General features: G+C 33.4%; 2 protein-coding genes across 2 annotated transcripts in view; both read left to right on the top strand.

Moving 5' to 3' along the window:
* The first annotated feature begins 4,739 nt into the window (after positions 1 to 4,739).
* LOC111617953 (carbohydrate deacetylase-like) lies at positions 4,740 to 5,767 on the top strand. Its single transcript, XM_023359351.1, has 3 exons — positions 4,740 to 4,833; positions 4,896 to 5,073; positions 5,260 to 5,767. The coding sequence occupies exons 1-3, from the start codon at positions 4,779 to 4,781 to the stop codon at positions 5,567 to 5,569; spliced, it is 543 nt and encodes a 180-aa protein (XP_023215119.1). The 5' UTR covers positions 4,740 to 4,778; the 3' UTR covers positions 5,570 to 5,767.
* A 1,947-nt stretch (positions 5,768 to 7,714) lies between these two features.
* The window catches only part of LOC111617956 (DNA replication licensing factor mcm2-like), a 47,939-nt gene continuing 44,405 nt past the window's right edge, over positions 7,715 to 11,248 (top strand). The window contains exon 1 of the mRNA XM_023359355.1: positions 7,715 to 7,806. Coding sequence (XP_023215123.1) covers positions 7,801 to 7,806 — 6 coding nt within the window. The 5' untranslated portion in view covers positions 7,715 to 7,800. The remainder of the gene's footprint in view (positions 7,807 to 11,248) is intronic.

The raw sequence follows: 11,248 nt of genomic DNA, 5'->3' as shown, positions 1-11,248 counted from the left end.
CATCCACAATGTGTTGTCAAGCAGTTCAAGTTTAGGCTTTCTCAATGTTTTCTGATTCTTAAGAGCGTTTTCGTTATCTATTGTCACTGTATATGATTCAATGTCTTTCCAATTTTTTCTCCAATCTTTTATTGTCATAATGACTACATTGAGTTCCTTGGCAGTTTTTCGTCCAGTCTTTCTAGCACTGCTAATTTTTCATTTAATGAAAGAGTAACATGTTTATGTTTCACTTCTGACATGTTGAAAAAACATACAAAACTGTACACGTACACACAATGTAAAACATACTGTAATGAATACAGAAGAATGCGATGGGCGGTGGGTCACCAACGTTTCGGGACAAGTTTTTCGACTCCGACTATGGTTGGATTAATCGGAGTGACGCGGACTAGTCGAGGGCAGACTAGAGGGGTTCTACTGTAAATGTAAAAGTATTCGAACGTTTGACGTTTAAATATTAAGTTAAATACGTTTGAGAATACTTGCATCTGAAGGTGGCCTATCATATTAGGTCGAAAACATTAATGTTTTTTAAAAAACGTTTTCTCAGCATCGAGTATTGGATTATTTATTATTTAAGGAGCTGAGTAAGATATTTGGTTATATGTAATAACTGTGTCAAATTTAACTTAAACTTTATTATACATCACTTTTAATAAAAGCAATGAAGCAGTATTATTCTCTTGAATAAGATTCTTATGACTTATGATTTGATGGAAAATACAATGATTCTCTTTGCATGACACTTCGACTCTCCTTAAAATGAACACCTATAAAGTGAATTTTACTATTGCCCTGGCAAAATGCCATTGTCACAATGTTAATTCTTGTTCAATAAAGCAAACAAAAATTTTACCAGAATTTGTTAAACTGAACTGTAAATTATCAAAAATTTGGGCTTATTCTTCTAATTAAACCTCAAATAATTTTATGCAGACTTCCCTGAAACTGCAGAGTTGTATCATTCACACTAGAAAAATCTGGAGTTTATTTTGTTCCATTACAATAGCTGAATAGCACAATGCAAACATTTTTTACATTGTGGTATGACAAAAAAAATTGGAAATTCATCTTGCTGAACACCAGAATGATATCCATAACAACAAATGCACTACTGAACTTTTTAGGAGTGTTGTGGAGAGAAATCGTGTGCCAATGTGGAATGAGACTGCTTCTAATATGATGTGTTGAGAAAAAAGTTACTTTTATCTGGGGGGCATTATTTATTGAGAGATTGGAACCCTGTAATAAAACTATGTTGGATCTCCCAAGAATTTGGGTATCACTTTTTTAAAGTTTGGACTTTTAACATTTATATCACAATGGTATTATCTATTGGCTATAATTCTAAATTTAATAATGGCATGTAATGTGTTTTTTGTTATTTTATCTAATTTTATTGTTATTTCATACTAATATTATCTCGTTTCTGGATACAAATTCACTGAGTTCAGCGTTAATAAAGTTCCTTTAGTATTAACACAAGCACTTTCGACGAGTGTATAACTGTCGTCTTCAGGTGAAAAGAACAAATTTTAACGAAACAAATGTGCAGGATGTTCCAAAGGAACAGAATATTTAAATTCAAACCAGGTGTCCGGAAATTCCGTTAAGAATGTACAACTAGTTTTTGATATGTTCGAATCTTTATATTTTACGATGCTAGCGGCGCATGCGTGGAAATGCTACCGCGTTGGCGATACGATGTTAGGCGCGTTTTGTTTTTTAGATGCTGATACAAGGCAATCCACACCCTGGGTAGATTGAGGGTGGGAACATTGCACGCTTCTGAAGTAGCCGTGAGAAGTGCTTCCCAGATGAACACCAGCCTTCGATTATTGCAGCATTTTATCTCTGTGTGTGTCATTCTCATGTGTAAGTAGGTTTAAATTTAACTTTGATTATTTGTATTCCATTTTTAAAAATTTATCATAATACCCCATTTGCGCACAATCCATGACTCTGATCTTGGTTTACCTACGATCTCGATTGTGAATGTCACCAATCGAACGTCATGCTGTTTGCACAGGCAATCCGCTTGAGAAAAACCGGCTATTACACGCGATGATAAAACTGAGATAACTACGTGATTAGTCACGAACACCAACAAACAAAATAGGAGTTTTGGTTAGAAATAAACACAGTACTTTTTCTTAGTTAAAAGTTAAGACGTCTACCCCTTTAAATGGATGCAGTCTCACACAAATACGTTCTAGTTTGCGTATTGATGGATGCATACAATGATGTCAGGTTTGGCAGCTTTGTGCCAAATTTAGTTTTTACTCTTTTGGCATCAAAACTCATTTTATGCTTTTTCAAATAATCTTCAAAAAAATCATGAATTTCTTTTAGCTTTGGTTTGTTTAATCACTCCAATATACTGATGGCTGGTTAGCCAAGTGGTCAAGGTGGCAGCCTACCATCTAGGGACCCGGGATCGAATCCGAACAGGTTGAAAAATCCCAGGGAATTTTTGGGGATGGTCAGTCTGGATATGTCAGGCCCCGTTCCTCATCACCCAACCATTCCATTGTGGATCAGCTGAATCCATAATGGGCTTGCTAAAAGAGGCCCTCTTAGTGTCCACAGGGCAGAAAGAGTTTAAAAAAAGAATTTCAATATACTGCTCCATAGTTTAACAGAGAATATCATCTCTCTCAAATTTTGTTTGATTGAAAATCATTTAGATCATTAATTTGTTTTTGTAAATAAATTTAATTTTGTCTAACTTCATATAGTAATCTTTGCTAAGTTTGAAACCATGTCTTCTTATTAGCTTTATTTATTCAGCACAATGGAGTGCAATTGATAGGACAATTGATAGAATTTATTTAGTAAATTAATTCCAAGTACAGTGGNTGGCTTGAAACAGCATATGAACCTATCAAACAAAATGTTCTGAGATGTGTTAAGTCTGCATAAGATACAACTATATACAAGGAGAGGGCAAAATAATAAAAATAAGTGATGAAATCTTCTTGAATTTAGGCACAATATTACAGATTGTTAAAGTCAAATGATCAGTCAAATTATTGGGTTATAAGAAGGCTAAATAATGTCAGTGACCCATATGGTATATCTAAATATCTAAAGCAAAGTTTGGATGGAGGTTCGGATAGCTCCCAACACATTTTGCACAGTAAGAGTTGCAGGTTTGAGTCTCACTCCAGGCTGATTCTTTTCTTCTAGAATTCTAAATTAAAATAAAAGCAGTGACCAAAATCAAAAACAAGCAGAACAAGTTATGGAGCAGACAGTTTATAGTTTGTAGAATGTCTGTTCTCTTGAAACTTTCTATCCTCTTCCCCTCCCTTTATCTTTTTTACATTGCCTCCATCTTGACACATGTAGGTAATCCCTGTTTTAACAGCTGCAGGGTCATTTATCCTAATGATGCTCATTTTAACAAGTGTGAAAATGTTTGCTCCATAACTTGTTATACTAATTTTTTGTTTCTGTTACTGCTTTTATCAAGTTTATTCAGTTTTAAGTGGTTGTTTTGCTAAATTAAAATTAATTTATTATAATTATTAAGTAATAAACACACTATATGCTGAAAGTAGATTATAAATATCATTTACAAACATCAAAAACTTCAGTTCATAAAACAAAAAGTTGAAGGAAAACAAACATTTTCAATTGTCTTGAGCAACCATCTTCACGTTAAAAGAACAGATTTGGAAATTACTTTTTACATTGAAATGCAACCACATGATTGTCAACTTCCAATCAGATATCATTCTATTTATATTTTAAGTTATAACATTCCATCTCATGTTCCATTCTGAATCTTTTCTTTTAACTTAAAAGATGGTTACTCAAGGCAATTGAAAATGTTTGCTTTCCTTCAACGTTTTGTTTTACAAACTCTCATTTTGGTTTTTGTAAGTGATATTTATAATTATAATTATTAAAATTATTATGAGACAGTAGCTTATCTGTTTTCCTCTAGACAAATTAGTTCATATCTAATTATTAACTTAGCCTTATTATAGTCTGATAAAATGGCAGATAATCTGGCTTTAATTAAAAATTTGGTTTGTGGAGTTGTTTAAAGATTATTAGGCTTGTTTCTTTGGCTGTTTAAAAAAGTAGGATATCGTATAACAAAATAACATATAAACATTCCCTGAAATTTACCATAAAAAATAATACACCTCTCACTTAATTTAATGGGAATCCACCAACTTGGCAACATTGATTACTGGTGATGGCAATGCACTCAAATGTTTTGATTAGCAGTCCAATTTGTGTTTTGCTGCATCATTAACAATTGACTCTATGCTGTCAAATTCATTTATGTTTCATCGGATTCCCCTTATTTCCAATAATCTGACATTCTCCTTAATCCAACACCATCCCACTTTCATATAATGTTAGATTACTGAGATTGTACTGTATTGTATTAAAATGTTTAATATCAAATAAATAGTTGATGATCTAGTGTTAATGTTATACTCAGAGGTTTATAGGTTTGTATGACATTTTCTGAAGGAAAGCCAATGAGTTTTATACTTGGTTACATTTCTATCAGATTTGATGTGGCATAGATTTTCTTAATTATTTATAAAGATACAAATTAGTATAATTCCATACATCTATGCCTCTTATCAGTCAGTAGTATGTAACAGCAACAATTTGTTTTCAAATTATTCATGTTTATTTCTGTTGTTTTCTTGTATTGTTTGATATTTGATAAACTGAAATAAGCATTTTTTTATCTAAAAAAGGTTGCGAGAGAATTGACAGCTCAAATAAATCACTTTAAACTTTTGATGGATCGACCTCCGACCCACGTTGACGGTCACCAACATGTTCACGTTTTTCCAGGTGAGAAATTAGTGTTAGAATTCTGTAATTAAAATTGAATCATATTCATTCTATTATTTCAGGTGTTAGAGATACTTTTGCAAAAGTTTTACAAAATGAAAACATAACTTGGACCAGGATGCCAATTGATAATCAATTAGAGAAATGTGACTGGATTAATGCTGAAAGGAAAAAATTTTATAATGATGTTGTTATAATGGCAAAAGAATCTTCTAAAATATTTAAAAATTACAATATAAAGTGAGTTTTCACATTATAAAATCTATATATACTGTGGATGAAGTACTGAATGCATAAAGTGTATGTAATGCATTAATTTTAAAAATAAAAATGTCATTAGTGATTTTAAAAGTTAAAACAGTTTAAAATTAGTAAATAGTTTCATTTTAACATTAAAATTCATTAATTTTGCAATTAACTTTTTAGCTTCACCAAGAGATTTATTGGAATGTGTTGCATGGGAAAGGACATGACACTGCAGCGACTTAAGAGTGCCATTTTGGATTACAAATGTTCGGAAGAAAGTCACTCGTGCGAAATTATGGTTCATCCCGGTTACGCAGCTCTGCCAGGTATCGGAGGATGTGGAACAGGACCCGACGATTTTGCCCTCTCTCCAGAAAGGGAACACGAAATGAATATTTTGTGCAGTCAAAATTGGAAGAATTTAATTAAAGATATAAATGCAGAATTAGTTTGTTTTACACAAATTTTGCTAATTAAAGATAATGTATAATTCATCAATAATCATCTTGGGATACTGAGAAGCATTTATTTGCTATACACAAATGTTTTCAGCCTAATGTATAGGTGACTGATTCTTGGAACGTAATTTGTAATTACGGTATAATGTATAGATTTGTAAAGTAACCACAGATGAGTTTTAGAAAGAATTTCAAATTATAATTTTATTAATCAATCTATATTTTTACAATAAAAGTTTTATTTTTGTATCAAATTCATTTGAGTAGTCCTTATTTACAAAGTTGCAATATTTGGATATTTATGTTGACCAGATGCCAAGCAATAAGATGTCTTCATTTTGTCGTGCAGATCTAAATTCGTATTTCACTCAGTTCCTCATAATTTATCACAAGTTGAGTGGATTAGAGCCTTGGCTCTCAATCTGTGGTCTGCGGAACATGGGTGCTCTGTGAAGCCACTTCAAGTGTTCTGCGAAAAAATCAAGTATACAATTAAAAATTGTTGCAAAGGAAAAATCAATAGAACGTATAATAATTTTTGTATAGGAATGTAAACTGCAAATGCTAATGATGTCATATACTAGACCGAGTGCACTCTTGATTTCGAAAAGGTTTGCTACCCCTACTTTAAAGCTGATGTAAAGTGTTCCATGGAAAAAATAGGTCAAAGTGTAGTGTTCCCTGACTTCAAAAAGATTGAAATCGCTGGATTAGAGTGTTCTTTTTCCATTCTTTGCTCGCATCTGTTAATTTCATTTTGCTGAAATGGATGTAGATTATGCCAAATGTTACATTTAGAGTATTGAGTTAATAATCAGTCAAGAAAACCAGAGTTTAGTTCTTGTGTAGGTTTGAGTTTTTTTTTAACACATTTTAAGTTTTGACTGACTCTTGTTTTGTCTTGTATCAGCTAGTTGGGCATAAGCTTCTAGGTTATATTGCCCTGTGGTAAAGTCTGACGTATATGATGGCCGTTACGTGGAGAATAATGTCTTCCGGGAGGTCTTGTAAGGGTAACTGGCACCTATTTAGACATTACTACGTGGCTAGGAGGCCCACCAGTGGGCCAAGCAGTCTTCGTTCCCCGAACACTGGGAGTTTGGTCGTGGGTTCCGCTCGGACAGGCTGGCCACGTGGAGTTTTCCAGGTTTTCTCCACGCCTGTAACGCCTAAATGGGGCCAGTTTCCCTTAATTAAAAAGACCGCCCAGAAGGCATTTCCCTAGGCAGATCGCCCAAGTGTTACGTTGCCATAACTTAACAAAACAAAGTAAAGAGCATCGTGGATTAATCCAGGCCCACAATGGGACGACCGGATGGAAAGAGATAGATTCTCACCCGGATATTTCACTTCCGAAAAAGTCTCGAGGTTTTTTCAACTCGTCCGAATTCGATCCCGGGTCCCGAAACGGCACATTGCCGTCTTAATAGCTCTGGCATCTGGCCTTCTGAACATTTACATTATAACATGGCAAAATTCAAAGACTTTAAATTTAAATTTCGAAAAAAGGTTGAATATATGAAAAAAAAGGCAAAGATTAAGCAGTAGAAATATTAAGCAAATCGATCTTATGTCGATTTCTAAAAAGATTCGGTTCGAGTCCAGAAAGTTGTGAATTTTGACCGGGATAAGTCGAGACCCGGCACATCGTAAGTTACAATTTGCAACGGGGCCGACCGGCGCGGTGGAGAATGACGAACGATGTCCGACCCGTATAGCTCGTAGATCGGATTCAAATTTCGATTCACTACGACGGTAAACGGATATCTTCTAATGATCCGGCGGACTAAATGCGAATGTAATACAGTACACAAAAATTATTTTTCGTAACTTCGAAACTGTATAGAAGAACATTTTTGTTTTATTTCATACTTTTTAAAAAATGTTTATAGTTTATAGAGATAAAATTCAATTTTTTATTGATAGGCATTTGATTCGCTAAAGAATTAAAAAAATATTAGGGATTTGAAAGAAGTCATTTTCAAAACTAAAGGAAATATTCGCTACAAGACAAATAAAAAAATGGTTCGTTTAGTTTGGTAATTTATTGATAAATTTTATGTCATTTTTATTTATCAGTTAATAACCGATGACAATTTTTACGCCCGTTTTATATACTATAATGAATAATTTTCGGCATTTACTAAATTAGAATAGAAACAAATATATGGCGAATATTGGGCTATATTTGTTGCTAAGCTTTCTCCTTCACCGGGCAGCGTAGATTTGGCGCGAAAAGGTGATTGACAATTACAAGATAAACATGGCCGTGAGTATTTGTCTATTTAAATCGTTTCCATTCTTCCTTTCGTTGTTTTTGTCATTAAATGAATTCCGTTTTAGAAAATGTTTCATTCAAATTTATGAAATTTATTCGTGTAGATATCGTGTATCTGCTCTTTAAACGTTTTGTCTAAGTTTTAAAGGCGATTAGATTTTAAGTCTTTTGTCTAAGGTTAAAGATCGGTTTTGTTGACGTCGAGGCATACTTTGTGAGATCTTTCAAAGTAATTAAAATTATGGCATATTCCTTATCCCCGATATATATGGTTACAAACTGTAACATTAAAAGTGCTCAGCAAGTAAACACAGAAAATAAAACACCTTAATTTGTTGCTGAGAAATATAATTGAAAAAACTAACGTTTTCGACCTGATTAACAGGCCATCATCAGGTCTGAAAAACGAAAATGGAACAGATACGTTCCATGTATAGAATATAAATATTTAAATCAAAATTTAGAAGAAAAATTTTTAAAAATATACAAGAGAAATGGAAGAAAATATAAAAATAACACAAAATAAACTAAAAAATAAAAAATATAATAAATCTTCCAATAAACTAATTTTAGCTTGAGTTTTCAGTGAACTTTTTAATCATGTATTTCCACGCCGACGACAGGCTCTCAGCATCTCTCGCATTTAAACATCCCTCACGTAGCCTACTCCTATATATTTCAATCTTCTCCGCCGTCATTGATAAAGTGGGGGAAGACACTGGTTTTATAATTGTTGCCTCGTCCCATTTCACCACCGAACCTTGGACTTGCGACATTTGCGACAAAACTGTGGCATTGGATCCTTTTTTTACGTTATAACGATGTTCTTTTAGTCTTACTCCTAAGCTCCTGTTGGTGACGCCGATGTAGTCTTTCTTAACATCTAGTTGGATGTTCTCATAAGGAACTTTATAGACACCTGGTTTTTCTTCTGTTTTTATTCTATCCTTATCATTCCTCAATATCTTATATAAATTTGGGGCTCTTTTTAAAACCATTCTTGCTTGTTTCCTATTAGCGACTTCTTTCATAATACTGTTCAAATTACTGTTATATGTAAACTTCAAGCGTCTATTGGGAGCGGTATTTAAGCTTTTTCTCTCTTTGTTCCTTTCATATTTTTTGAGTAAGCCTACAATGGTGCTTTTCTTGTAACCTAGGGTTTGGCAATATTCTATCAATTTCTTTATTCCTGTCACCGATTCTATCACAATACAAATAAGCTCTTCTTTTGAAATGCGGCCATTTTATGTCGATATGGATCCATGGACTGTGCTGGTATATATAGCGGGGTGTGAGTAGGTTTAATATATACGCTGGTGGACAAATGATCTCCCATGAACTTGATATTAATGTCCAAGAAGTGCACATTCAAGGAACTTTTTTGCTCTAATTTTAATCTAAGATCATCTTTGTTATTATTGATTCTATTCAAGGGAATCGGTGACAGGAATAAAGAAATCTACTTTTTTGTGCAAAGCTATTACCTTTTCTTTTATAATGGGCCCAGATATCAGGGTTCTCTTCCTTCTTTCTTGGCAGAACTACATCCACAATGTGTTGTCAAGCAGTTCAAGTTTAGGCTTTCTCAATGTTTTCTGATTCTTAAGAGCGTTTTCGTTATCTATTGTCACTGTATATGATTCAATGTCTTTCCAATTTTTTCTCCAATCTTTTATTGTCATAATGACTACATTGAGTTCCTTGGCAGTTTTTTGTCCAGTCTAGCACTGCTAATTTTTCATTTAATGAAAGAGTAACATGTTTACGTTTCACTCCTGACATGTTGAAAAAACATACAAAACTGTACACGTACACACAATGTAAAACATACTGTAATGAATACAGAAGAATGCGATGGGCGGTGAGTCACCAACGTTTCGGGACAAGTTTTTCGACTCCGACTATGGTTGGATTAATCGGAGCGACGGACTAGTCGAGGGCAGACTAGAGGGGTTCTACTGTAAATGTAAAAGTATTTGAACGTTTGACGTTTAAATATTAAGTTAAATACGTTTGAGAATACTTGCATCTGAAGGTGGCCTATCATATTAGGTCGAAAACATTAATGTTTTTTAAAAAACGTTTTCTCAGCATCGAGTATTGGATTATTTATTATTTAAGGAGCTGAGTAAGATATTTGGTTATATGTAATAACTGTGTCAAATTTAACTTAAACTTTATTATACATCACTTTTAATAAAAGCAATGAAGCAGTATTATTCTCTTGAATAAGATTCTTATGACTTATGATTTGATGGAAAATACAATGATTCTCTTTGCATGACACTTCGACTCTCCTTAAAATGAACACCTATAAAGTGAATTTTACTATTGCCCTGGCAAAATGCCATTGTCACAATGTTAATTCTTGTTCAATAAAGCAAACAAAAATTTTACCAGAATTTGTTAAACTGAACTGTAAATTATCAAAAATTTGGGCTTATTCTTCTAATTAAACCTCAAATAATTTTATGCAGACTTCCCTGAAACTGCAGAGTTGTATCATTCACACTAGAAAAATCTGGAGTTTATTTTGTTCCATTACAATAGCTGAATAGCACAATGCAAACATTTTTTACATTGTGGTATGACAAAAAAAATTGGAAATTCATCTTGCTGAACACCAGAATGATATCCATAACAACAAATGCACTACTGAACTTTTTAGGAGTGTTGTGGAGAGAAATCGTGTGCCAATGTGGAATGAGACTGCTTCTAATACGATGTGTTGAGAAAAAAGTTACTTTTATCTGGGGGGCATTATTTATTGAGAGATTGGAACCCTGTAATAAAACTATGTTGGATCTCCCAAGAATTTGGGTATCACTTTTTAAAGTTTGGACTTTTAACATTTATATCACAATGGTATTATCTATTGGCTATAATTCTAAATTTAATAATGGCATGTAATGTGTTTTTTGTTATTTTATCTAATTTTATTGTTATTTCATACTAATATTATCTTGTTTCTGGATACAAATTCACTGAGTTCAGCGTTAATAAAGTTCCTTTAGTATTAACACAAGCACTTTCGACGAGTGTATAACTGTCGTCTTCAGGTGAAAAGAACAAATTTTAACGAAACAAATGTGCAGGATGTTCCAAAGGAACAGAATATTTAAATTCAAACCAGGTGTCTGGAAATTCCGTTAAGAATGTACAACTAGTTTTTGATATGTTCGAATCTTTATATTTTACGATGCTAGCGGCGCATGCGTGGAAATGCTACCGCGTTGGCGATACGATGTTAGGCGCGTTTTGTTTTTTAGATGCTGATACAAGGCAATCCACACCCTGGGTAGATTGAGGGTGGGAACATTGCATGCTTCTGAAGTAGCTGTGAGAAGTGCTTCCCAGATGAACACCAGCCTTCGATTATTGCAGCATTTTATCTCTGTGTGTGTCATTCTCATGTGTAAGTAGGTTTAAA

Source organism: Centruroides sculpturatus, unplaced genomic scaffold, assembly GCF_000671375.1.
Source record: "Centruroides sculpturatus isolate CEXI.00-Female unplaced genomic scaffold, Cexi_2.0 scaffold218, whole genome shotgun sequence".
Lineage (NCBI taxonomy): Eukaryota > Metazoa > Arthropoda > Arachnida > Scorpiones > Buthidae > Centruroides > Centruroides sculpturatus.
Note: the sequence above shows the minus strand (reverse complement) of the source record. Positions and strands in the feature narration are given on the sequence as shown.